The sequence below is a fragment of the Camelina sativa genome, chromosome 2 (genome assembly GCF_030686135.1).
Source record: "Camelina sativa cultivar CO46 ecotype springtype chromosome 2, ASM3068613v1".
Classification (NCBI taxonomy): domain Eukaryota; kingdom Viridiplantae; phylum Streptophyta; class Magnoliopsida; order Brassicales; family Brassicaceae; genus Camelina; species Camelina sativa.
In genome coordinates, this window is record NC_141881.1 from 29720278 (window position 1) to 29746846 (window position 26569).

General features: G+C 35.8%; 5 protein-coding genes across 6 annotated transcripts; 1 reads left to right on the forward strand and 4 right to left on the reverse strand.

Moving 5' to 3' along the window:
* Window positions 1-112: 112 nt before the first annotated feature.
* Window positions 113-2213, reverse strand: LOC104741264 (glutamate-1-semialdehyde 2,1-aminomutase 1, chloroplastic-like). 2 transcript variants are annotated; one of them, XM_087492045.1, is made up of 3 exons: window positions 1908-2213; window positions 941-1730; window positions 113-829 (listed from the first exon to the last, which is right to left on the reverse strand). In XM_087492045.1, the coding sequence occupies exons 2-3, from the start codon at window positions 1559-1561 to the stop codon at window positions 407-409; spliced, it is 1044 nt and encodes a 347-aa protein (XP_087348171.1). In that variant the 5' UTR covers window positions 1562-1730; window positions 1908-2213; the 3' UTR covers window positions 113-406. The 2 variants fall into 2 exon arrangements, with proteins under 2 accessions (XP_087348171.1, XP_087348174.1); XM_087492048.1 differs by lacking the exon at window positions 941-1730 and having other exon boundaries at window positions 1908-2196.
* A 5172-nt stretch (window positions 2214-7385) lies between these two features.
* On the reverse strand, window positions 7386-8511 carry LOC104741271 (fatty alcohol:caffeoyl-CoA acyltransferase-like). The gene is made up of 2 exons (XM_010462087.3): window positions 7902-8511; window positions 7386-7553 (listed from the first exon to the last, which is right to left on the reverse strand). Exons 1-2 carry the CDS (start codon window positions 8334-8336, stop codon window positions 7479-7481), a joined length of 510 nt encoding a protein of 169 aa, XP_010460389.1. The 5' UTR covers window positions 8337-8511; the 3' UTR covers window positions 7386-7478.
* A 374-nt stretch (window positions 8512-8885) lies between these two features.
* On the reverse strand, window positions 8886-12445 carry LOC104741282 (DEK domain-containing chromatin-associated protein 2-like). Its single transcript, XM_010462103.3, has 11 exons — window positions 11872-12445; window positions 11735-11768; window positions 11241-11320; window positions 11034-11093; window positions 10834-10947; window positions 10677-10757; window positions 10540-10605; window positions 9872-10295; window positions 9657-9754; window positions 9531-9561; window positions 8886-9424 (listed from the first exon to the last, which is right to left on the reverse strand). The coding sequence occupies exons 1-11, from the start codon at window positions 12217-12219 to the stop codon at window positions 9216-9218; spliced, it is 1545 nt and encodes a 514-aa protein (XP_010460405.2). The 5' UTR covers window positions 12220-12445; the 3' UTR covers window positions 8886-9215.
* A 1519-nt stretch (window positions 12446-13964) lies between these two features.
* Window positions 13965-17504, forward strand: LOC104741297 (recQ-mediated genome instability protein 1-like). The gene is made up of 8 exons (XM_010462116.2): window positions 13965-14599; window positions 14689-14859; window positions 15025-15170; window positions 15525-15661; window positions 16000-16508; window positions 16601-16711; window positions 16797-16928; window positions 17070-17504. Exons 1-8 carry the CDS (start codon window positions 14057-14059, stop codon window positions 17217-17219), a joined length of 1899 nt encoding a protein of 632 aa, XP_010460418.1. The 5' UTR covers window positions 13965-14056; the 3' UTR covers window positions 17220-17504.
* Window positions 17505-22121: 4617 nt separating this feature from the next.
* Window positions 22122-25350, reverse strand: LOC104741308 (heavy metal-associated isoprenylated plant protein 7). Its single transcript, XM_010462138.3, has 5 exons — window positions 25027-25350; window positions 24616-24916; window positions 23862-24064; window positions 23427-23517; window positions 22122-22862 (listed from the first exon to the last, which is right to left on the reverse strand). Exons 1-5 carry the CDS (start codon window positions 25033-25035, stop codon window positions 22360-22362), a joined length of 1107 nt encoding a protein of 368 aa, XP_010460440.1. The 5' UTR covers window positions 25036-25350; the 3' UTR covers window positions 22122-22359.
* Window positions 25351-26569: the final 1219 nt, after the last annotated feature.

Genomic DNA, 26569 nt, shown 5'->3' on the forward strand with positions numbered 1-26569 from the left:
ATTATCACTAATCAGTCACCTACTACCTTACGCAAATCCTTTACATATCAAATCAAAAACTACAAGTCTACAACAATAAAAAAAAACGTTGTTTGTGTCATTAGGCTAGTGATTTTAGAAAGTCTTTTTTCCCCCGTTTGAAATGATTATTGTACATACAAGTATACAACTCAATAAATCATTAGGAACACAACATAAACCATTACATTAACAGGAAACAAAAGAAAAGTCCCAAGCTCTACCGATGAAACAAAAGAAAAGTCCCAAGCTCTACCGATGAAACAAAAGATAAACAAAATTCATCTCACTACACAATAATTATTTCATCCGTTCATCAACCCCTACACAATGACCCCAAAATAGAAGATTATGAAACTAGACTCAGGGTTGGGTTATATAGAACATTCTAGATCCTACTGAGGACCCTCTCGGCCGCAGCAATAGTGAACTCTATATCCTTGGGACTGTGAGCCAAGCTTGTAAACCCGGCCTCGAACTGAGACGGTGCAAAGTAAACACCTTCTTCCAACATTCCCCTGAAAAACCTACCAAACTTCTCGGTGTCGCTCTTCTTTGCATCTTCAAAGTTGTAGACCGGTCCTTCTGCGAAAAAGAAACCGAACATACCACTTATGTAACCACCGCACATTGGATGCCCTGTTTTCTTTCCTGCTTCTAAGATTCCGTTGGTTAGCTCCTTTGTGATCTTGTCCAAATACTCGTATGTTCCTGGCTGCTGTAGCCGCTCCAGCGTGTGAATCCCTGCGGTCATTGCCAGTGGATTACCACTTAGAGTCCCGGCTTGGTACATCGGTCCTGCTGGCGCAACCTACAAAGAAAAGAACACAAAACATTGTTTATATATAGTTTTGAAAACCATAAAACAGAACGGCCACCACCAAGTTTCAAAGCTTCTTCTAAGTATAGAGCCAGATCTCACCATCTCCATAATATCACGTCTCCCACCGTATGCTCCCACAGGAAGACCCCCACCAATGATTTTTCCAAGAGTTGTTAGATCAGGCGTGATTCCAAAGTATTCTTGGGCACCACCATAAGCTAAACGAAAGCCTGTCATGACTTCATCGAAGATGAGAAGAACACCGTTGTCCTTTGTGAGCTGGCGTAAACCGTTGATGAATTCCGGTGTAGGAGGGATGAATCCAGAGTTACCAACAACAGGTTCGAGAATAACAGCAGAGATCTCGCCTTTATGAGCAGCAAAGAGCTTCTCAACAGCTTCAAGATCGTTGTAAGGAGCTGTTAACGTATCTGAAGTAGCTGCTTTAGGGACACCTGGTGAGTCCGGTAGCCCTAAAGTAGCAACACCACTACCAGCTTTAACAAGGAAAGCGTTAGCGTGACCATGGTAACAACCTTCAAACTTGATAAACTTCTCTTTGTTAGTGAAGGCTCTAGCGAGACGGAGCACACCCATACAAGCTTCAGTACCAGAGTTGACAAAGCGAACCATTTCAATGCTTGGAACAGCTGATATAACCATCTCAGCTAGAACATTCTCTAAGAGACAAGGAGCACCAAAGCTTGTTCCTTTCTTCATCGTCTCACCTAAAGCCGCGAGTACCTCATCATCGGCATGACCAATAATAGCTGGTCCCCAAGATCCAACGTAGTCAATGTACTCATTTCCATCAATCGATCAAAACTGGTTGTCCACCAACGGATTTGAAGGCTCGAACAGGGGAATTCACACCTCCAGGCATTAGATTCTTTTCATGAGATTTAACAAAAAGGATCATTTTTTTTCAATTAGTCACGAAGAACCTAAACTAATTGAAATTCGAAAAGAGACAACTTTTGCATATTGATCATTCTGCGATGACTATATAATTCACGAAATCAATGATTTAGAATCAATCAAATGAAAAGGGCGAAATCAAATATACCTTGGCAGCATTGAAAGCTTCTTCTGATTTCTGAAGAGTGAAACTTTTCTTCTTCTCGTCGACGGAAACAGACATCTTGACGCAGCATCGGTTAAAAGAAGAAGCTTTCTTCGAGATCTTCGAGGAACACGAAAACCCTAAAGCAGTTCCCGATCCTATTAGCGTCGCCGACATCTTTGCTCTGAAAGTCGCGGTCGGAGTTGTTGGTAATCCAAAGTAAGTGGGTGGGGCTTTTCTTTATTCTCAGAGGAAGAAGAAGAAGAAGAAGAAGAAGAAGAGTCAACAAGATAAGGCGATGCCCAGCAACCCGGTTTTTATATTTCCCCAATTATACCGGGTCGGGTTTAGTTTATTTTATATTTCTGGTATTTTAATTGAATTGGAATTTTCATACATACACTATCTTGGAACACTTTCATAGCCGAATTACGAAGTCCAAGCAACACATTGATACTCTTCGTGTCACTGCCACATAGGAGGAACAGAATCACTTCTTTCTCAGGTAAACCAACCGGTCCAGAGAAAACCGGTTCACCCCAACCGAAATCTTTTGTATGAACGACAGTTTTGACCACGACGTGATCAGAAGCGTAGCCGTTAGGCTCGGTCTAGCTCGAGTCACCTCGAAGTAATCAATCGCTGACCTCATGAAACCGTCGTTGACAATTCAACGGCGCTTTTGAGTTTTGACCATTGAACATATTGTGGTTCAAGCCTAGTCCTAGCACGAATCCTCCACATTTGAAATTTGTTACCTAACAAACAAAACAAAAGTTGTATGGAATGGAAGCATAGTATAATACAATGTATGCGATCGACTAAAAGTGATTAATCGTACTAACGAATATTAGATATGAAGATTGGTTTAGTTGGTTTACTATGGTTATCTTAACCAATGTATATACCTTTATTGTTTACTAATTAGAGTAGTAAGACAATTGTATATAAGTATGTGTACAGATTCATTTTGTTGATAAGGAATAAGAATAACAAACTTTTTCAGCGTTTTCCTCTCTTTCTCTCTGATATGGTATCAGAGCACAGAAGCTCAAATCTCCATTGATTCTGACTTGGTTTCTTCGTTTTTGAGCTCCGATCATCTTGTTTCATCATGGTTGCAGCTCGCGGTATACGAAAACCTGCTCGTTCGAAGTCAACTATAAGTTCCGCTGCTAGGAAGATGCCGAAAGCAGAAGATGTTGATGATTCTCCTCCGAACTCTCCTCCGATTGCTAGATCTAAAGCTTCCGGAGCTTCGCGAGCCATCATCTCATGGGATCTGCCGATCAAGCTCCTTCTCCGTTTTATATGCATAGCGCTGATCATCCAGGTTTGATTCTAATTGCTATTCGCTTAGATGGTACAAACTATGATGATTGGGATGCTGCTATGCGTATTGCGTTAGATTCCAAGAGAAAACTAGGTTTTATTGATGGTAGCTTAGCTCGTCCTGATGAATCGGACCCAAGCTTCCCTTTGTGGTCTTGTTGCAATAGCATGGTTAAATCATGGCTATTAAACTCTGTCTCACCTGAGATCTATCGGAGTATCCTGAGGATGAAGGATGCTTCAGATATATGGCGTGATTTATACAATCGTTTTCACATGATGGCGTATTACACAAAGCTGAAGACACTCTGGAGTACTTTAGAAAATACAGAAGAACTTGATGAACCTTGTGTTTGTGGTAAAGCTGATCGTCTGCAAAAGAAGGCAGAGAGAGCTAAGATAGTCAAGTTTCTTGCTGGTTTGAATGAATCTTATGCTGTCATTCGTAGACAGATCATAATGAAGAAGGTTTTACCAAGCTTGGCAGAGGTTTATAAGATGCTAGATCAAGATGATAGTCAGAAAGGATTCTCCAACTCAAATGTTGCTCCTTCTGCTTTTCAAATTTCAGAAATGGATACTACTGGACTTGATACTGCTGTCTGCTATGTCCAAAATGGTCCTCACAAAGGCAGGCCAATATGTTCTTTCTGTAATCGTGTTGGTCACATTGCAGAACGGTGCTACAAGAAGCATGGTTTTCCTCCAGGTTTCGTTTCAAAGAACAAGAATGTTAACAAACCTGTTAAACCGCAACCTGTAGCAGCACAAGTGACCATGACTAATCCTACTCCAACTTCAGTCATGTCTCATTCAGAATCTCCTACTATGGAAAGTATGATTGGAAATCTCAGTAAGGATCAGCTCCAACAGTTTATTGCTTTATTCAGTTCACAGTTACAGACTCAGACCACTCAAGGATCAAATGAAGCTGGTTCCTCTTCCAACCCTGAGTACACTGGTATTGATTTTTCACCCTCTACCTACTGTTTTATTGGTATCTTGACTGTAGCTAAAACCACAGTTGCACCTAAAACATGGGTGATAGACTCTGGGGCTACTCATCATGTCTCTCATGATAGAAGTTTATTCTCGGATATGGATACTTCTATTGTGAGTTATGTGAACTTGCCAACAGGCTCAACAGTTAAGATCAGTGGTGTTGGCTCAGTTAGGATTAACAGATACATTACTCTTCAGAATGTGTTGTTTATCCCGGAATTTCGATTGAATCTCATCAGCGTCAGTTCACTTGGTTTGCGAGTTATATTTGATCCATGTTCTTGTGAAATCCAGGATCTTACCAAGGAATTGACAATTGGAAAGGGTAGGAGAGTGGCGAATCTCTACGTATTGGACAATGCAGATTTGGAAGTCTCAGTCAATGCAGTAGTAGATGTCAGTATGTGGCATAAAAGATTAGGGCATCCTGCTTTCAGCAGATTGGATGTTATCTCTCAATTTTTAGGCACTACTAGACATAAGAATAAAGGAATAGCTTATTGTCATATTTGTCACCTGGCAAAACAGAAGAAACTATCTTATCCCTCTCCAAATAACATTTGTAATTCAAACTTTGAGTTATTACACATTGATATTTGGGGGCCTTTCTCAGTTGATACTATTGAAGGTTTTAAATATTTCCTGACAATTGTGGATGATCATTCAAGAGCAACCTGGGTATATTTGCTAAGAAACAAATCAGAGGTTCTTACAGTCTTCCCAGGATTTATTAAAATGGTTGAGAATCAATACAATGTCAGAGTTAAAGCTGTCCGATCAGATAATGCACCAGAACTGAATTTCTCAAGTTTTTATCATGAAAAAGGGATTCAAGCTTTCCATTCTTGTCCAGAGACACCAGAACAGAACTCAGTGGTTGAACAAAAGCACCAACACATTCTCAATGTAGCTCATGCTCTCATGTTTCAAGCGAAGCTTCCTCTGCATTTTTGGGGTGATTCTATCTTGACTGCAGTGTTTCTCATCAATAGAACACCTTCACAGCTTCTCTTCAACAAGACACCATATGAAGTTCTTACTGGAAAGCCTCCTGCATACAATCAATTGAAGACTTTCGGTTGCTTGTGCTACGGGTCTACTTCACCAAAACAGAGAACCAAATTCATGCCTCGGTCTAAAGCTTGTTTGTTTTTGGGTTATCCTGCAGGTTATAAGGGATACAAACTCATGGACTTGGAGACTAATAAAATTTTCATCTCCAGGAATGTTATTTTCCATGAAGAAGTGTTTCCCATGAATGCAGAACCAGAGAATGACACATCTTTGAAGTTCTTCACACACTCTGATTCTATGCCTTCAGGTAATAAAGCCCCTATTTTCTCTATTCCTTCTCCAGTTCCTCAAATTTCTTCTCCTTCACAAATTTCTGATCTTTCACCACAAATTTCTAAAAGAACAAAGAAAGTTCCTACTCATTTACAGGACTATCATTGTTATTCTCTTGATTCAAATATTCAGTATCCTATTTCGGAGTCTCTTTCTTACTCAAACATTTCACCTTCTCATCTCTCTTATATCAATCATATCACCAATATTCCTATTCCCACAACTTATGCTGAGGCACAGGAATCGAAAGAGTGGTGTGGAGCAGTTGATACAGAGATTGGTGCAATGGAGGCAACGAATACATGGATGGTTACTTCTTTGCCACCGGGTAAGAAAGCTGTCGGATGCAAATGGGTCTTTACTTGGAAGTTTTTGGCCGATGGTAGTCTTGAGAGATATAAAGCAAGGTTGGTAGCTAAGGGTTTTACTCAAAAGAAAGGGTTGGACTATACTGAAACGTTCTCCCCAGTTGCTAAAATGGCTACTATCAAGCTGTTACTCAAAGTTTCTGCTTCGAAGAAATGGATTCTCACACAGCTTGATGTATCAAATGCGTTTTTGAATGGAGAACTGGAAGAAGAGATTTACATGAAACTGCCTGAAGGATATGCTGATAGAAAAGGTATCACTCTCCCTAAGAATGCTGTTTGTAAACTACTTAAATCCATTTATGGTCTTAAACAAGCATCTAGGCAGTGGTATAAGAGGTTTTCTTCTTCACTATTGAGTCTTGGTTTCTTTAAAGGGCATGGTGATCAGACTTTATTTGTCAAACCAGTTGGTGGGGATGAGTTTGTTGCAGTTTTGGTGTATGTTGATGACATTGTCATTGCTAGTACTTCGGAAGTTGAGGCTACTAAGTTGACAGCAGCTTTGAAACAGTCGTTCAAATTGCGAGATTTGGGTCCTTTGAAATATTTCTTAGGCCGGGAAATTGCTCGAAATTCAACTGGTATTTCTTTGTGTCAACGCAAGTATGCATTAGAACTGCTATCTCACACTGGTATGTTAGGTTGTCAGCCTACTCCGTTGCCAATGATTCCCAATCTGAAGTTATGTAAAGAGCAGGGAGAATTGCTTACAGATAGGGAACGATATCGAAGAATTGTTGGGAAACTGATGTATTTGACCATTACTCGACCAGATATAACTTTTGCGGTCAACAAATTGTGTCAATACTCGTCAGCATCTCGCACACCTCATTTGTCAGCTGCTTATCAAGTGTTGGCCTACATTAAAGGTACTGTTGGTCAGGGATTGTTCTACTCTGCAACTGCTGATCTTACCTTGAAAGGTTTTGCTGATTCAGACTATGGAGGTTGCTTAGATAGTAGACGTTCGACGACTGGTTTCACAATGTTTGCTGGTGATTCTTTAATTTCTTGGCGATCAAAGAAGCAACCCACTGTATCTCGTTCATCTGCAGAGGCTGAGTATCGTGCTTTGGCTCTAGCTTCCTGTGAGATGGTATGGTTGAGCGTTTTACTTCGGGATTTGCGTGTTTACACTGCGGCTGTTCCTATCTTGTTCTCCGATAGCACTGCAGCTGTGTATATTGCCACTAACCCAGTTTTTCACGAAATGACAAAACACATCGAAGTAGACTGTCACACAGTCAGGGATCGCTTGGATGCTGGTCTTTTGAAGCTTCTCCATGTCGACACAGAAGATCAAGTCGCTGACATTTTGACTAAACCATTGTTTTCTCCTCAGTTTGAACATTTGAAGTCCAAAATGAGCATTCAAAACATTTTTCAATGCACATCTTGAGGGGGGTATTAGATATGAAGATTGGTTTAGTTGGTTTACTATGGTTATCTTAACCAATGTATATACCTTTATTGTTTACTAATTAGAGTAGTAAGACAATTGTATATAAGTCTGTGTACAGATTCATTTTGTTGATAAGGAATAAGAATAACAAACTTTTTCAGCGTTTTCCTCTCTTTCTCTCTGATAACGAATGTTCTGCCACAAACAAAAAAAAAAAAAACAAGAGTATATTCAAACATTATATGTTGAATTACATATTGGCAAATAAAAATCCTGATAAATTATTTGATCGACAATCACAAATTCACAATAATCGTCAATTTGGATAATAAATACTATTTTCTATGTATTTGTTAGTGGAAATATTATCATGGTTATTTTTTCTTGATTAATTAGCGTATTTATGCATATGCATGATAAATATTTAATCGAATTCTACGATATACTATAATTATTTGAAACCAATATCGGACCAAACCTAGTGTATGTCATGTTCGTTCACTCACACAAAAACAGCAACCAAAAATAGTATCAACTCCTCACCTGAACAACCACTGGAGGAATCTCAAGAATACTCCGAGCATCGGGAACGTCGTAAACCAGCTTTTCAAGAGTCTCTGGTCGATCAATCTCCGTTATAGCCTTCTTTATCATTTCTATTCCACAATTGGCTTCAGCTTCGACCACGACAACTCCTTCTGCGGTGCAATCCACAGCGATCTTTCCTTCGGGGCTGATCGTGAGTCTCCCGGCGGCAGGATAGTAGTGAACAAGAACCTCGGAGAGTGACTTCTTGATAACTTGATATGATTCCTCGTTGGATCTTAAGTTTGATTTGAAGTAGTAGACTGTTTTGACGATGATGGCAATGTTTTGATCGAGATTTGAGAGATAATGGAGACCTTTAGGAGTTTCGGAGGCTGGAGAGACAACAACAGGTTCCTTTCGGGTTACAATGAGCTCGAATGAGTCGGCCATTTTTCAGGGTAGTGTTGGTGAAGAAATATCCAAAGATGTATTTTTTGGAGAATGGAGGATGGATTTGATTTCTAGGGGTATTAATTTTATCAAAGGGGTTAAGTAGAGGCTAGAGTTTGAGGTTAACTGTGGTACAAGTAGGGATTTTAGCAAATGGTAGAAGAAAGAAAAGAGAGAGCGAGAGAGAGACGTCTTGAGGTATACATGTTAATCTGACGACTTGAATACTTTTAAAATCTGGTATGATTAGAGCCTTAGAGGTGTTGTGACCAGTTAGATCGGTCAAATAGAACTGACTTCAGCGGATGTAAATGGGTCGTTCAGTTCACAAACAAGGTCGCATTTGGATGATAGCTTTTCTTCAAATATAAGATTCTTTCGAGTTTAGTAGTGAATATTGTATAAATAAATAGCATTAGTTGCACCATCCCTATAGTTTGTTTATTGAATGTAGCTTGGCGTCAAGAAAAACAGAATTTACTTCTCCATCAAATCCAAGATTTCATCACGTAATTCTTTTTTTGGCCTGAACAGAAGATACAGAGTGGCTTTCTTTTTTAACCTACAAAAGTTTCAAGTTCACCGTTCCGTTCATGATACAACAAGCCACAAATCGGTAAAACAAAGAAGTAAAATTCCCCACAGTATCTGGCTATCAAATAAAACAAGGATTAATAAAACCTAACAGGTAACAGCTACACAAGAAGAAAAAGACACTTAAACTACATAATGAGAGTCAGACTATAGAGATTACATAAAGTACAAAGTACAGATTCGACACACTCTAAATTTTACCTCTGATTTCACACAAAAGTTGTGTGACAATTGCTGCTTTCCTTCACATCAGATTTTGAGAGAAGAGAAACAAAACTCCAAACCTTAATCCTTTTTCTCCTCTTCTTCCTTCTCTTCGTCACTTTCAGCCTCGTCTCCCTCTCCTTTTTCTTCTTCCTTCTCTTTGTCACTTCCAGCCTCAGCTTTTTCCTCTTCATCATCTTCTTCATCATCAGTCATTGCATTTATGGCATCTGTGATCACATCCTTTACCTCTGGTTTTCTATGTGATAGTTCCACACCAAAATGCTCGCCTGACGTTATCACAAACAGCATATGTTAGCAAAAAGCTCCTGAACATTTGGAAAGTATAAACACAAATTGCGAAATAAAATGTAAAAGCAATAAGCAAGAACGTACTTAGCTTCTGCAGAATATCTGATAGTGTTGCCTGTTATTAAGAAAAACAAATTGTGTGAGAACATCTATTCAAGGTTTTTAGACCATTCCATTATATTCAAATTTGGGAAAATCAAACCATCTTACCGTATTGAAGTCTACTTCCTTCAGAATTTTGGACACCACTTCAAGCATCTCTTCTCTGGTAGGCTCTTCTTTGCCTTTGCCTTTCTTAGTGGCTTTTCCTGTATCCAATCCATGATAGAAGATAACAAATAATAAAGGAATCAGATGGAATAATTTCTTTAAAAACATAAATCAAACGAGTCTAAGCATCAGAAGCAGCTGAGAATGGTTGTAACCTTTCTCTTTAGATCCCTTAGCCTGTGGCTTACTCGGCTGTTTCTTGCTTTTCTCTTTAGAAGTAGACACGACAGGATCAACCTTTTGCTTCTTAGCCGGGGACGAGGCTGACTTAGCAATTTGTTTGGAGGACTTTTCACCAGATTTTGCGGAACCTTTAGCAGAAGCTTGCTTATCCTTACCTTTAGACCCTGAGCTCTCCTCTACAGTCTTTTTCGATGAGCTTCTCTTTTTGGATGGTTTCTCATCCTCTGCTTTGTCTTTTTCATCTTCAGTGTCAGTCTTTTCATGGTCACTTTCTTCCTCTGGCGCCGCATCATCTTCTTCATGAGGATCATTAGTTCCTTCAGAATCAGCATCTCCCTCATCCTTGCCTTCTTCCGTGTCAGATGGCTGATCTCGCTTTTTTGTTTGCCTTTTTCTCTGCGTAGAGACAAAACATACACAAAGAAAGGATATTAGTACAACCCGTGATCAACAGCTAATAAATCAAGTCACACAGATGAAAAAGCATATTCATGCAAATGATTATAATCCGACCATACACATTAAAAATGAAAATTTAACATCACTCATATGCAGAAAGTCTAAGAAAACAAGCTAAAAGGCGCCAATAGCAGACAAGGTATACAAATAAGATAATTAAGATGATCAACAAAGTACAAACCTTGGCTGGGGTGTCTGAAGATTCTCCAGATTTCCCCTTTTTTGGTGTACTCTTGCGCTTTTTGGCCTGCTAAAAATGAACTCAATGCTCTCATTGGGAATGAATATGTAGAACTAATGTACAGAATCCAACAGTACCTTTTCTTGATCAGCTATTATAACATCTCTTGTTTCCTTGGGAGATTCCAAAAATTCAAGCACTTTGACAGCTAGTTCTTCCTGGAAGTATAGAGGATTTCTTAGAATATAGAACAAGGTACAATAAATAGATAGACCACATCATGTTATAACTTACTTTTTTCATGTTGCTTCTGTTTATAGGTATATCAAGCACATCACAAAAAACTATCAATTTTTCTTTTATGCATTTGTCAATCTTCTCTTTTATTTTTGCTCTCTGCTTCTCCTCCTGAGAAACATTAAAATACAAGATTTACCAGAAGGCAAAACAGCAAACACATCCCTCTAACAGAATAATCTTGAAATGGGTTATACCTCATTCTCTGACCATGCAAAGCCAGAAAATTGACCAATGTTTCTCTTAACCATCTGTGCCTGCAGAGAAAAATTCACAAAACGCTTTTAAGTACCTATGTACTCTGGCAAAGCGACAATAAAAATTCCAAGACAACATCCATATTAACAGAGACAAAAGCTTGCAAGTGAAATATACATATCAAATGTAAGCAACTTTTAAAGCACCTTTGCTTTCTTCCCATAGAGAATGGTGTGTAGTAACATCAGGTTGTCATCAGCTTTTCTCTTGGATAGTTTATGAGCCACTGAAAAAGCCAACGTTATCAGAAAGCTTTCTAATTGTAAATAAATGTAACCAAGAATTCACCAAAAGAACCAAAATTTTAACCCTCCAATTAGATAAACAAACAAGAGAAACTTGCGAAATCAGAGACAGAGTAAGTTGTGGGCTTATTGTGGAAGCTACAATATGAGATATTCCACCAGAACGAAATAATAGAATCTAAGGAATGATGAAATGGTTCTATCTACTATAAAGCATAGAAATGAAGACAGAAACAATCTCAAAGCAGCTATTTCATCATCTTCTAGATCTAAGATGTGCCAAACCAGCAAAGATGTTTTCATTATTCTGCCTAACAACAATTAGATCTACACATCAAAAATTTCACAAGAACTCAATCAAAACAATCACAAACAGAACAGATTCGTATACATACCATTGGGAATTTCCCTGAGAGGTGTTCCACGACCCTACAAAATTAAACACACAGAGACAGAAACCCATAACTAATTGGTTCCAATTCTCACAAATACGAAAGACAAAAGATCAAATTTTTACATAAAAAGATCAAACCTTTCCAATTGAAACAGACTTGCTGGGTGTAGCCCGCATAGGAGTAGACAAGGAGAAACGCTCAACCTTCTTTCTCTCCCTCGTTGGTCTGTCACTAGTCGGAGTCACCGTTTCTTTCTCCGACGATTTCTTACTTCCACTTCCTTCTTCTTCTTCTTCTTCCTCCTCCTCCTCACTTTTTACATCGTCTTCTTTATCCTTCTTCTCCTCCAATTCTCCCTCTTTCTTCTCCGCCTCATCCTTTATCGGCGAATCCGCTTTTTCTTCCTTGGCAGCAACAGTTTGTTCCTCCTTCGCCGGAGATTCAACTTCCGGTATCTTCTTCTCTTCTAGGGTTTCAGTCGCCATGTTAGACCCAAATTAAGATGGGGAAAAAGGGTAAAAGAGAAAAAAAAATATCAGAATTGGGAAACTCGAAAACCCTAATTCAAAGATTATGAAGAAGAGAAGAAACACAAAAAGAAGAATCAAAAATTTGGGGATTTTTTTCAAAATTTTCAGGAACACAAAGGCGGGCTCTTTCGTCAACCCCCAAAATTTTCACCAAAATCAAGCTCGCGGCAAAACTAACCCATTTTATATACATACATACACATCATATATACTTTACATACAACATACTCGGCCCAATTTTATAACAGGCCTAATTTTATCTGGCCCAATTTTATAACAAGCCTAATTTTATAATTTGCCCAATTTTATAACAGGCCTAATTTTATTCCTAACGAGCCCAATTAAGTTCCGCACTTCTTTTCTTTCTTTCTGATCAATACAAACTTTTTCAAAAAAAAAGAAAAAAAAAATGATATTAGAGGGAAAACCAAAAAAAAATACTCATATGATGAGGGTGATTAACAATGAACTTTTGTATATGCGTCTTCTATACAAAATTTTAAAAGCCAAATTATAGTAAATTAGTGATGATCGAGTCTCTAAATAAATAACATACCTCATCTTCTTACCACTTGGCTAGCTTTGATGTGGGTTTTGATTCCTTCTTAATATGTCTTTGCTCAACAATTTTAAAGCCAAAATATGTGAAAAACAGTCAACATATCTCATCTTCTTGGCTTTTGGTTTCTTAAACAGTAAACCTACCTCATCTTTCCTTTGGTTTCAAGAAAAAAGAAAGAAAACAATGGCTTACTAAATGGTAATTGTCTTAATTCAACATTTGCGTGTGTGGTATGGCTGACGAGTTCTTCATGACCAAATCTTTTTGTTTATTGCGTATGATGAATAAAGAAATTAAAAAAAAAGTTTGTTTTGCATTTTAGATAAATGGAAATTCATATAAATTCATTCATTAACGTCATCCAGCTCGTATTTATGGAAATAATTTGTTCTAATTTTGCACAACAATAAATTAGTTAACTTGTGATTTATCTTCTTTTTGGTGTCAGAAAATAATGAATAAATAACAGTATTTATAATCTCCAAAACCAAAACATAATGAGTATAACTGAAGAATAAAAGATATTAGCGGATGTCGTCGAATAAAATATACTCTCTTCCACGTTCTTTCTGCAGAGTGTACTTTCACGTCCCCACTCTACAGCACAGCCCCCTACTAGTGAAAGGGTTTGTTATTCTTTTAATATTGTGTGTTCCTTTTTTGCCCATGAAAAAAAGGAAACAATGGCTACTAAAAAGCTAAAATGGTAATTGGGTTATTTCAAGATTTGCTATCTATATGATGAATAAAAAAGGAACTTACAAAAAAAAAATTAAAATATTAAGCTGTTTTGTATTTTGGATAAATGGGAAATTCATAACACAATTCTCTTCATTCATTAATGAAATGCCACCCAGCTCATCTATTTGTGGAAATAATTTGTTCTAATTTTCACTAATAATAAATTAGTTAACTTGTAAACATTTATCTTCTTTTTGCTGTCAAAAATATAATTATGAATAGTCACAAATATAACCGAAGAATAAAAGGAGATGTCCTCGTCACGTCACAGTTATTGATTGAACAACTGTGATGTTCTTAATTTTCATTACACTATTAATGGGCCAATAATTTGTCTAATGAAAATTAATGGAGCGTAGAAATTAGGCCCAATTAAGTTCCGCCTTTCTTTCTTTCTGACCAATACATTTTTTTTTCGAAAAAAAGAAGAAAAAAAAAAATTGAATTTGGAGGGAAAACCAAAAAAAATCCCTAAATTTAGTCGGCGAAATGCGTAGACGACGGCTGCAACTCCGGTACTCCTCCGACGAAGAAGAAGAAGACGAAGATGGAACTGGAACAAGCGGAATTGGTGATTCTGCTCGGAGCGGTGGTATTGCCTCAGCTGTACAACAACCGGAAACCTCAGTAGCTTCGAATTCTAACCCTAATCCCGGCGAAGCAATTGATGTATCGGAAGTTGAGATTATCGACGTCTTTGGTAATCCGCCTCCCACACCGCCGGATTCTAGTATTCCGGTTGATTTGTCGGAGACAGAGTCGGATTTGGTGAGCGGTAATGAGTATGAATCGCCGATCAGTGAGATTCTTTCTCGATTAGGGATTAAATTGAAGAGAGAGTGGTGGGTCTCTTGTCTTTCTGGACTTGAAATTTCGATTCCGCAATTTTCCCGCCTCGATGTTGCAGCGAAAGCTAAGCATTGCTTTGAGCAGTTCATGTTTTCTGATATGAATATATGCGGAGGTGGGATTCTTCCTCGGAATGTTGCGTCTATGAATCGTATAGAACTCCCTGGTCCGTTTGTGCTTCAGGTTATCTGATTTTTTGGTTTTTACCCTTTTTTTGTTGGAACTGTTTATATAATGTGTGATTTTGGCTGAACATTTCTGTTTGAATTTAGGTTGATGAGATTGTTAACATTGGATGTCCACTCAAAGGAAGGTATGAAAATGCTAATGCAGGGCTTAAGAGGGGCCTTAAGTTGTCCATGACAGATGGTGTTCAACGCGTTTTTGGTATGGAATACAGACCTATTAAAGATCTTCAAGTCTTGTCTCCTGCTGGTTTAAAGGTGTGTGTTTCTAGTTGATAATTGTAGTTGTTAAAATGGGTAGATTAACTTTTGGGATGAAAACTAGTATCTGATACTTGTCCTAAGGCCAATGTGCAACCTTTAAGATTATTTATACATGTTTGTGTTTCTAGTAAAAGCACTGACAATATCAGTTACATGCAGATTGTTGTATCTAGTGTACAAATTCGGCATGGACTTTTAATGCTAGTACCTGAAATTGTAGAAGTTTTAGGAGGGATGGTTGAAGAACTTGAAGAAGCAAGAAAGCGTCTGGTTGTTGAAGTAAACAAACTTCCACGAGGGAAAAGGTTGATTTATTCAAAGAATGGTTTACTTTGTTCAGAACTCGGTTTTTCTCCCGCTCACTTCATATTCGAAAGTTGTGTCATGATGTATGTCTCTTCAGTTGTATCTATTATTGCAACGAGTTTGTTTCACCGATTTCTTTGGCGACGGCTGCTTTGATCTGTAGAAGAGTGACTGGTTTGGAGAATGCCTTAAGATTTACTAGTTTAGTGAATTCTGCATTTCGATTCTGTGAAAAGATGATGCATGATATACGTTAAAACTCAGTTTATAACACACTACCAACTGTGTTTTCTAATTGCAGTTGTAAGTTTTACCCTTTTATCAAAGTTTTGATTTGATTTTAACTTTTGCAGAACAAGGAGAGGAGTGGTTCCTTCATTGGCAACCAGAGCAACTCTAGCTGCATGGTCGCTAAATGGCAATGATACTGGTAATCATGTAGATAGTTCTACTTCGGCCAATGCTACTAACGCTCAGGTCAATGTTCAAGGTAGGGATGTCATTAATCTTCTTGTTTAGAAAAAACTACATGTCAACAAGAAAAGTAGCTGCATGTCTCAAAAGTAGAGTTTATAAAACTAGCCAAAGTGTTCATTTATGTCAACCCTGAACCAGAGTAATTATAGGATTCTCCTTTATATCATTAACTGTAACATACTAGAGCACAATCATCCTTCGTCCTGTGTTTCCTACAATTAAACACGTATCTTGTGTCTTTCTGAGACAACAATATCTGTCCTTAGATACTTTCAGTAACATGAGACAACCACTTTATTTTGAGATTATTTGTGACTATTAACTCTCTTTTAACCAAAACACTTATGGCAGGCATACCCGTAAATGTAACCAGAACTCACATTAGTTCGCGGGTGATGAATGAGCCTCCTGCTTCTACCAACGTGGAAGCTACTGTTTCAAGGGTTGAACATATGCAGATTGATACTGCTTCTGCGCACGGGGAAAGAACGTTTTCTGATATACACTCAACTTCTAGTAACATTCACCGGGCAGCATCCACAGCTGGTACTAGTTGCAGTGGTACAAGATCTTTTTCCAACAGCGTTGGTAGAAATACATTGGATCAACAAACATCTAACGTGACTTCATTTGTTGAAGAAATGCATATTGACACTGGTCGTGTAAGGGACACAACGTCTCATGTACATGGTTCAGGTTCAGGCGATGTAGCAGATGTAGAAGTCAGTAATATGGTTATCGATTTGGAAGGACCTTCTGTGCTTACAAATACAGAGAAGCCTTTCACTTACTTAGCCGAGTTGTCTCAGAAATGGGCAGTAAAGAAAGATACCATGCATTCTGTTCAAGGAAGGATCAAAGTACTAACACCACTTATCAAAATACTCTCAGACTCTGTCTTCTATCGATCAGGGTTCCAATCTTTGTAACTAAAGTATCTATTTTCTTTCAGTGCTTCCTAACCGGAGTGAAGAAATTCCAGTTCAAGCAACAATCTACGTATGAGCTTCTATGTTACGTCGATGATGGTAGTCTCATCTGTGAGATCTTGCTCCATAACGACGTAAGTCCTATCCCTCATTTCGCAATTTTTTTGACGAATTAGAGAATTAAGATCACCCATCTTGTCCATGTTATTCCCTCTGCAGGTTGTACAAAACAGGATAGGTCATTCATCCATGGAAGTCACAGCTGCTCTTTCCTCTTCAGCACCAACATCAGTAAATGCCATGATGAAAGAGAAACTGAAACGCTTCCAGTTGTTTCTCGCTGACTTCGAGGTAAACCTAAGTTGTATGTAGAAGACTAGTTTACATACAAGCTCATTAGGACTGAGTGTGAAGACGACCCAATCAGAGACAAACCAAACTAGGCTTAGGAAGACATGTTTTTACAAATTGTTCATTTTTATGTTACTGCAGGGAATAATGGTGGTAGAAATGAACAGATCGTCGCAATATCCGGTAGCAATTGAAATGAATCAGGGATGTTCGTTAACCGATGCTCGGTTACTCTTTGAAAGAATCAAATCATCCTCAAGCTTAAATCCAGTTGTTGTTCTATCCCCTTGAAAACAGTGAGAGCTTTTGGTGACTTGACTTCATTTATATCTCTGCTTAGGAATTACTTCCTGGTTCAACTAAACCGGGTATTTCAATTTGGTAATTAATTGAATCCGGCGGGTATTATACTTCCCTGATTCCAGTTCTGCTCTCTTTAAGATAAATCTATAGAAATTAAGTAGTTCTTTTTTTCTTTTCAAACAAGTAGATTAGATGTGTAAAAAAATTTAAATGAATTTGTATGTTTTAGAGGACAAAACAAAGGTTTTATATATGGCAGATTGTTATGAGTCATTTGGTGATCTTGATATGGCGTAAATCGTTGAAAAATACTATTGTACAGATAATAGCAATATTGCTATTTGGTGATCTATGTTTTACAGACACTAACAACTTAATAGTAGATAAACATCTCATTCTCACCTCAATTATCATTCATCACCCATTGTGATCAGTTTAAACTTTTTGAAAAAGTTTTCCGGTTTTTGTTTCCTGCCAATAGATTTTCTTATATGATTTGGTGACGCATATTCAACGATTGTCCATTATGGGAAAAAACAAGAATCGGGGATTGATAAGTTTTGTTTGATTTGAAGGTCGAGTCTTTTCTTCTTTTTTGGCCGAATTTAACTCTGACTCTTGTTCGAGAAAAAAACACAGTGTTATGTTCTTTCGGTAGTTTCCTTTTGAATATACATCAAAGTCTTTTATTCGTTTTTTTTCTTCTGTTCTAATTAAAAGAAAAAAAAAAACAATCGTTTCGGATTTTATATACTATTGGTCTAGCTAGGTAAGGTAGCCAAAATCATATTAGGGGTCCCAATGAATCAAATCGGTCAATGAATATGTCAAAGTCTTTTCTTGCCTAAATGGGATATTAATGTAAAGATCATGATTCTTCGATTAATCTACTCCAAACGTTTTGATGATGCCTAACTAATTTTTAACACTAGTTTTTTTCGTCCAGAGTCAGGTTACATCTACATAAAGAAGCCATTTAGAGTGCCACTAGACGTAAAAGAAACAATATGAAAGTTGACACGAATCAAAAGAATAACGAAATTAGCCACTATAATAGATGTAATGCTACATCGTAGCACACAAAAATATAGGTCATCTTCATCCATCCATCTATGCTCCTTTGCTTTTGCACCCCACTAAGTGATGGGATTTAAAAAGACCTTTCAATTATTTTCTTATCAACATTTCTTTTGTTAGAAAAGTTTTACTTTCTTTTAAAAGTATTATATTAATGATTGTTCTAAAGATTTTTGGCTCATGTCTAAATCTCAACAAAATTCTTGATGATAAAAATCGAAATCATGTTATCATTTTCGACAGATGAATTTATATGATTTGTTTTCTTCTGTCACAAGACCTACACATTTCTCCATGATTGTGCAACAACACAAGTGCTGTGTTTTAATAGTATTCACATATGGAACTCGTTAACTAGTGGACTTTTTAACAAAACAGTTGAGCAACATGATCTTCTATTTTTTCTATATTATGGGCCTACATCTTTCATTGTGGGTGTAGGCTTTCGAATTATCTTATTCATTTTTATTTATCAAACTCATTTCAAGTTTTTGTATACGTAAAAACACAACTACAAAAGTAGAGGAAATGAAAAGAAACCGTAGCAGTGTATACGAAACAAATCGTGTTTCTTAATGTGTTTTAAATCTAGAAAGTGAGTGGTCTCCAACAAAAATATTGTGCTCGCTTCGCTTCCATACGTCTTTATTTAAATTTATTTAAAAAATTTAAGATTTTAGCTCTGAAACTCGAAAATATACGTTTAGAAGTCAAGGTCTAAAGGTTGGCTTAATGCCTAATCTATAAACTAGATTTCGATAGTATTATGATTCGTGAGTTGAATGGCTCGTTATCAACAGCTTTTTTCAAACAAATTCGAGAAAAAAATGCCAAGAAATCAAAGATATAATAATGTAATCGTTATCAAAATAAATAAGAGAAATTGAAGATAAATCAGTATACGTATAACATGACAACGAAAGGAGAATATATTATTTTGCTTAGCACCACTCGGCGCCAAAATATAAAGTCGAAAGATAATTGAAAGAAATTATTGGTAATAGGGATGGATCTATTAACTAGTTTTTAGAGTTGTATGAAACTCAGGTAAGTGTATCAAAAAGATGTTGATGGACCCAACACTTTTAGTGATTGGGTTAAATGGTCGATTCAAATACGGTTCGGTCGCAATCAAACCTAAACTAGTTTAATGAAAACCGGTCAAGTGTCTCAATATGATAACAACGTTGTTATTATCGTTCTTTTTCTACAACCCAAAAATAAAAAAATTGTAACTTACTTTTTTTGTCTGTATATTTATTTGGATATGAGACATAAATTTCGAATCGGCTAAACTGCCAACATTGAGAGAGTAACATTTTGAATATATATAAACACATTTAAGAATGCTATTGTCTATATATCAGTGCTTTATTAGAAAGAAATTATATATTTATTGCAACAAGTGTTCTTAAAGAAAAATAAACGAAGCATGCTTGGTTTGGTTGACCATTTGTTTGTTTAGGTAACGTATACATAAAACGATTATTTATGTCTACGTTAATACGTATACGTAATGAGTACATGCAAACAAGAACGTTACTTGTAACGTATATGTATCTATGGTATGCCTCTGCGTGTCAACATGATTTCGACATTGTTGAATGTATGGTCCCAAAGGTGAACAGAAAGAAAAAAAGGACCAACAAAATTAATAAATGCTATAACCCATCCACACCATATTTCCTCTTTTTCCCCTAGAAGAAATAAAACTAGACTCTTCTTGTCTAACATAAAACTTTATCAGGATATATATGCAACTTGAATAAACTTGTAAGAAAACTTAAAATAGATAACGTTGTAAAAGATCATTAATAAGCCACGACAAAAATATGAGCAATCAATTTATATTCACTAAAACAAATAAAATACATAAGATTAGACCAAGTACCATTACCATCAATAAGGAGAACACCTCGTGAGCTATATTAGAAAATTCGTTTTGTTTTGATTTGATTGTCTCTGAATTGGTTCTTACTTCTTTTATATAAACACTGACCAATAATTTAACAGTTACCGCCACATTTTCAACTTCCTTAAATGAATTTGAGCTACCGACATATGATATTGTAGCATTTAGTCATCATTGAATACTCAATTCCTTTTCTGTATATAATTTATTTACCGTTTTTTATTATAAAAGTTTGTTCTAACTCTAAGTGAAAGAATATTTTACTTGACTGCACACAAAAAAGAATGGATAGCTTTTTATGAACAAAAGAAGGTTAGTTTTTTTTTTTTTTTTTTTACTACTGGCTAGTTAACAAAAGTAAAAGAGTAACGTACTATTTTTTCTTTAATTTTTTTTTTTTTCGAAGAGGAATCGAGTAAATATTATACAAAGAGAAAAAAAAAACGGTGAGTCGAACGAATAAAAAAAAAGAAGCGACAAAAGTTGAGTACGAAAGCACAGGGAAGTGGTGGCGGGTCACGTGGGCTCTCTCATTCATTCATTCATTCATACAACCAAAAAAAAAACTGTACGTCCTCAGAGATGGCACGGACCCATCACGTGGGCTCTACGTGTGTTTAACACCGTCACATCACGGCCTCTCTCTCCTTCTCTCTTTTTACCTTCACGCTCCACGCGCTACCGTAGGCACGTGTATTTCTAGAGTCTACGTTCCGGTGGGAATAGAATGTTCTTCCCGCTTACGATGCCAAGACGTCACGACCTGGTTGCACGTGTCATTTACGCGCGGCGAACTGTTAGCCACTCGATTTTGTTTCTTGATTTTATAGAACTGTATGTCAGAAAAACTAATACTGAAATTTCAAAATTTCACTTTATAATTTTTTCATTTTTAAATCAGACATTACAGTGTTACTAGATTTTGTATTTTAAAAAGTTTATAAGTTGTATTTCCTTTGTTTCTTGAAGTGTTGTTGTAGTTTAGCAGCATTTTCTTAAAACGAAAGAAAAAAATTAAAAACATAGGATTCGTGATTAAATTATTTTAGATGACTGATTGATACTACGTGCCACCATTAAATTTTATAACAAGGCATGATGGACACGAAATTAATTCACAAGGAATAATCATAAAAACTTTATTCCCACAAACAAAACAAAAAATGAAATAATCATAACACGATTGACAAAACACCAATTGCATGTGTCTAAGATAAGGCTGCATTTTCGTTTTTTTTTTTTTAAACTTTAATTCATTCAATAAATGGACCAACCATTTTGTACAGCGGCAAGAAAATAGTGTTTCACCTAACTCTTAATAACGTTTTTTTTTACTTTTTATGGGGGAAAAGTGTAGAAAGGGGTTTATACTAGGTTACACTATTTAGGTTACTTATAACAAATCTAGGTTACAATATTTAGCTATTTAGGCAACCATTTTGTAAGGGATTAAACATTCTACTGTTCTTCCACAAGTTCCCAAATAATTCTTATGTCCAGTGAACCAAATGTATAACTATATTGACTTCACATTATTGGAGTGGTGTAAAGTATGCTACTGATGATACCATATATACTGAACAGTCTGGTTAATGCATTTAGATTTTAGTGTAGTTGTTGCCAATACAAAGACTGCAGTTCAATGGTGACTTGGAACTATGCGAGTTATATTTACCTAACTTTTAGTAGTTAACACTTCAAAACACGAGTTACACCAATGTTTAGATTATCATATTTAATGTGTGAAAGATACTAGCTACTTTTAATAAAATGGGTGAGGTGATAGTATCAAATTTGGTGCTGGTCAAAAATTTCCATTTCATTAAGGTTGCTTTTCTAGCTTTTTTAAGGAAAAAAAAAATTTAGCTACGCAGCAACCTATAGTAAAAATGAATTTCTAGTGGTAGTAAATTTATTTATTTTATTGCTTATAGCCATTAACAATAACTCACAATTCCAGAGTTGCTCTTAACGTAAAATTACACTTTAAAGAAAAAAAGCTAGCTGCACAAACACATTAAGAAGAAAACCACATGCATGCTAAGAGAGACAGCAAAGGCCACGACGAACCCCACTTCATCAAAATTGTTCAAAATATTCCCCATTATACCCATTTTATAGCATTTGCGTTTTTCTTTGTTACATTACGGTACATGCGTTTGGATTCTCGTCGCTGAATAATTGAGGCGGATAAGCATGCGGCATTTCCATTGGTGGAACCGCCACACGCGGCGGTTGGTAATAGTAGTAGTAATAAGGATTCTCTATCTTTCTCACCTCCACAATTTTTTCTCCCTCCTCACCGCCACCCCCACTTTCACCGCCTCCACCGTTTTCTGCCGCTTTGCCTTCTTCTTTACCGCCATCCCCTTCTTTCTTTTCTTCGTCCGTCTTTGCATTTTCGTCCTTCTTCCCTTCTTCGCCTTTGGATTCTCCCCCACCGTTTTCTCCCTTTCCTTCTTCTTTCTTCTCTGCTTCCGCTGCTGCCTCTTCGGGTGGCGGTGGAGGCGGCGGGTCGATTTTCATGATCGCTGCATGTTTTCCAGTTCGCTTATAAACGTATTCAACGAGCTTTTGAGGTTCAAACACTCCTTTCACAGACACTTGAGAACCCTTCAAGTCGGATTCAGCAGATTCCACTCCTAAAAAGTTATTTATTTAAAACAAAACTTTATAAGAAACTTTACTATCAAAGTGAAGGACCAAATACATTTTGACCCCACTACGTATAATGTTGTCAGCAAATAAGATAATTATGAACAAAAAATAGATAACACGTACGTGTGTATGTGATTTAAAGTGGAAGCAATATCATCTTGTTTTGAAATTGAATGGACCAAATTTTGATGCAACTAACGAAAGATAATAGTATAAAGTTTGGTGAAAAGAAGTAAAGAAGTGCATGATTTTGCAAGATATTGAAACGTTTTATCTACCGATAATAAATTGGACAGAGAAGAATAGACTAAAATCCAAAAATAACTTTAGTTTTATTTCATTTTAATGATTACCTTTATTAGTAAATTTCCTTAAAAAGTATAAAGAGTTGCTCTTCGCAGAAAAAGAAAATAAAATCATAACAATATAATTTTTTATAATTTAATATTTTTTCGACATATAAGATTTATTTTTCTAATCTAGTTCTAATTAAAGATATATATATATATATATTTATATATTTGCTCAAGTGAAATTTTAAATCTAACCTTTCATTCTCATGATCCGTTTTTTTATCTCCGTCGCACAAGCTTCGCAGTGCATGTGAACCTTCAGTACCACCGTCAACACTACCGGAGGCTGATCAAAAATTACGCCGAAACATTAATATAAAAATGACAACTTAACACCAAATCCCACATACATAATATTTTTTCATATAAAGAATTCTATTTTATATCAGAAACCCATCAAATTAAAATATACAAAATCCTACCAATACACTCCCATGTGAAATCACTGAAAAGAGAATATTCCCTTTTTAATTGAAAATAAATTAATTTATCCTACCCAAAAAAAAAAAAATGATAAAGAGAACAAATGAATAATCCAAAAAGTTGTATGTCCAATTTATGAAACAAACAAAAATATATATGCTTTTTACAATAAAGAAATTGAAAGCCTTTAGACCAAAAAAAGGTTACCTCCACTTTCTTCTCTTCCACTTTAGGTTTCTCCTCCTCTGCTTTCTTCTCCGGGGGCGGAGACGGTGGAGGAATCGGAGATATAAGCTCAACTTGACGGTGGGTCTTCCTCTGAACCCTGGCTAATACTTTCAATGGATCAGCTTTCTCACCTTTCACCACCACTTTCCCCGTTTTACAATCAGTCATCACATCTTCCACTCCTAATTAAAAATAAACCAAAAATTCAAAATTAATTCCATTTTTGTATATAAGTTATATCATTAGCTTATAAAAAACCGAAAACAGAATTTAAAGTAATTTTTATTTATTTACATATACTATCATATATACACTCAAACTTTATGTGGTCCTACACACAAACGAATATTAACTATTTTTTTTTGGTAGGATCAAACGAATATTAACTATACTTAGAACGAAATTAACTAAAAAAACTATAGTTGACACAAACAAGATATAGTTTCAGTAAGTGACTTGGGTATATAATCGGAAAGTTCGTACTAATACTACAACATCATTCAAGATCAACGTATGATTTATTTAATTTGTCGAGAGAAAAATTACAATATAATATTAAAAATTTAGATTTTCCGAACTATTCTATGAAAAAACGAAATGTTTTATGTTTCAGAATGCAATAAAATAGATATATTTATATATATACACGCAAAAATCATATATATGTATATATTTTTAAGAATATTTATTAATTTTTTCATATATACAGTATGTATTTTCTACACATACATACCTTGGAAGCCTTTGAGGGAACGGCGGACTTTTCTAGCACATCCTTCACAGTGCATGTAAACCTTAAGGACAACCTCTTGCGGAGGAGGAGGCGGTGCTGGAGCCTCAGGCGCCGGCGGAGGAGAATCTTCTTTGGAATCTTTGTTAGGTTCTCCTCCTCCTTCTTGAGGTTTCTTCTCAGAATCATCTCCTTTTTTCTCAGCTACCTCCTCCACTTTCTTTTTTTCTACTTCTTTTTTCTCCTCTTCTGGTTTCTTCTCCTCCATTTTCTTCTCTTCTACTGCTTCTGGTTTCTTCTCTTCCTGATGAAAACCCAAAACAAAACAAAAATAAAATTATTAGAGTCTTTTAATCAGAAGAAAATCATGGAGATTTGAAAAAGATGATATAAGAGTTTGGGATTTTCTTGAACCTCTCCCATATTTGTTTGTTTTATTTGTTTTTGAGGTTTGAGTGTTTCTATGTTCACAAAAAAAATATGGTAATGCACCCAAAGAGAGGCTTATAAATCTCTCTCTCACGCCCTCTCTCTCTAAAGAACCACTTGGTGTGTTGTTACGAAGGTGGAACTGTGGACCTCAAGATCTGAAAAGAAATGTAAATTATTTTGTTTTATCTCTTTTTAACATGACTTATACGTGAATCTCATATTATTTAATTGATTTTTTTTTGTTTTAGTACTTCTATTTAATATTTCGTTTAGTTGTTTATCAGTCAAAAATAAACCTAATAGGCTAATACTCACGCGATTTGTGTTTCTCTATATATAGTTAAAACTGTCAAAGCACAATTCTAATTCTCGAGATTGACAGTTAGTGGATTGTCCAATCATGTATTTTCATCTTCATTATAACTTACGTATGATAAATATATATAGCTGTATGTTACTTTACATTTTATAAATCTAGTCAAATCGAACGTTGCAAATGAGAAAACCTTAAAAAATTATTATTATTTTTACACAAATTTAAAAGTAAGTCTAAAATATAAAGAACATTAAGGAAAAAAAGTTTTGATTTTAGAATATCATCGCAAGTTTTCAATCACAAATATGCAAATAATAACTTCGTATTAATTGTTACGGATTAGCAGTAAGATAACCAATGGAAGTAAAAAGTAAAGATAAGATAACCACTGTTACATCTACGATCCATCTAGCTAATGTAAAATAAAAATGTAATAATAGCATGACCTCTTCCAATTTATAGCACATTTGTTTAGTCTCTTTTCAAAAATATAAATAAATAATCATATAGTATACAATTTGATTAGTGGAATAAAATGCATGTTGCTAAAACATGAGATGTTCATGATGAAGTGAACACGGCATTCTTGATAACAACTAATACCTATGGGCTATTGCTGTGGCTAAACCTAAAGTACCAACGAGCGTCTGTTTTAAAATTCACCCTCAAAAGGGAAGAACAATGGTGACATAATTTCACATATTTTCCTCTCATTCATAAAAAAGCACATCTTTTAATGCATATATAGTGTATACTTTTATTACATATATATACACACGAATACTGCTTTTTATTATTGTACAACATATATACGTATACCTATCAAATATTGCTTTTAAGTTTGAACATATGGTTAATTTTCTCTTAACAAGATTTCGAACCGAGAGAACTAGTCTATGGATATATGTTTCTATCAAATTTAATTCTACATGCATGAAAGTTAGCTATTTTGAAACATATGAATTTTCTTGATTGTATTTGAAAATAATATTTAATGCGTGTTGAAATTAGCAATTTAAGTAAATTTCCGTTATATAAGAGTATTTCCAATGGTTTTATATTTTTGTCTTTATAATAGAGACTATTACATAGGTGAGTTTTATTCCCATCTATCTACATTCTTACCTCTATTTTTTTTACAAAGATTCCTCTATAGATAAAAGAAAAAATAACAATATCTATTTTAGAAATGAAAATAGAGATAAATTG

What these genes read in the sequence shown, in the direction of transcription:
- LOC104741271 (XM_010462087.3), bottom strand. Translation starts at nt 8,336, where the DNA reads ATGGCCGACTCATTCGAGCTCATTGTAACCCGAAAGGAACCTGTTGTT. An exon ending in TTCCTCCAGTGGTTGTTCAG is followed by an intron (nt 7,554 to 7,901) that starts GTGAGGAGTTGA and finishes TGTTTGTGGCAG; the next exon opens with AACATTCGTTATCAGAGAGA.
- LOC104741282 (XM_010462103.3), bottom strand. Translation starts at nt 12,219, where the DNA reads ATGGCGACTGAAACCCTAGAAGAGAAGAAGATACCGGAAGTTGAATCT. An exon ending in AGGAAGTAGACTTCAATACG is followed by an intron (nt 9,562 to 9,656) that starts GTAAGATGGTTT and finishes TCTTAATAACAG; the next exon opens with GCAACACTATCAGATATTCT. An exon ending in AGATATTCTGCAGAAGCTAA is followed by an intron (nt 9,425 to 9,530) that starts GTACGTTCTTGC and finishes TGATAACGTCAG; the next exon opens with GCGAGCATTTTGGTGTGGAA.
- LOC104741297 (XM_010462116.2), top strand. Translation starts at nt 14,057, where the DNA reads ATGCGTAGACGACGGCTGCAACTCCGGTACTCCTCCGACGAAGAAGAA. An exon ending in AAACTTCCACGAGGGAAAAG is followed by an intron (nt 15,171 to 15,524) that starts GTTGATTTATTC and finishes TAACTTTTGCAG; the next exon opens with AACAAGGAGAGGAGTGGTTC. An exon ending in CTGTTCAAGGAAGGATCAAA is followed by an intron (nt 16,509 to 16,600) that starts GTACTAACACCA and finishes ATTTTCTTTCAG; the next exon opens with TGCTTCCTAACCGGAGTGAA.
- LOC104741308 (XM_010462138.3), bottom strand. An exon ending in TTCCCTCAAAGGCTTCCAAG is followed by an intron (nt 24,065 to 24,615) that starts GTATGTATGTGT and finishes ATTTTTAATTAG; the next exon opens with GAGTGGAAGATGTGATGACT. An exon ending in TGGAAGAGAAGAAAGTGGAG is followed by an intron (nt 23,518 to 23,861) that starts GTAACCTTTTTT and finishes ATTTTTGATCAG; the next exon opens with CCTCCGGTAGTGTTGACGGT.
- LOC104741264 (XM_087492045.1), bottom strand. Translation starts at nt 1,561, where the DNA reads ATGAAGAAAGGAACAAGCTTTGGTGCTCCTTGTCTCTTAGAGAATGTT. An exon ending in GACGTGATATTATGGAGATG is followed by an intron (nt 830 to 940) that starts GTGAGATCTGGC and finishes TTTTCTTTGTAG; the next exon opens with GTTGCGCCAGCAGGACCGAT.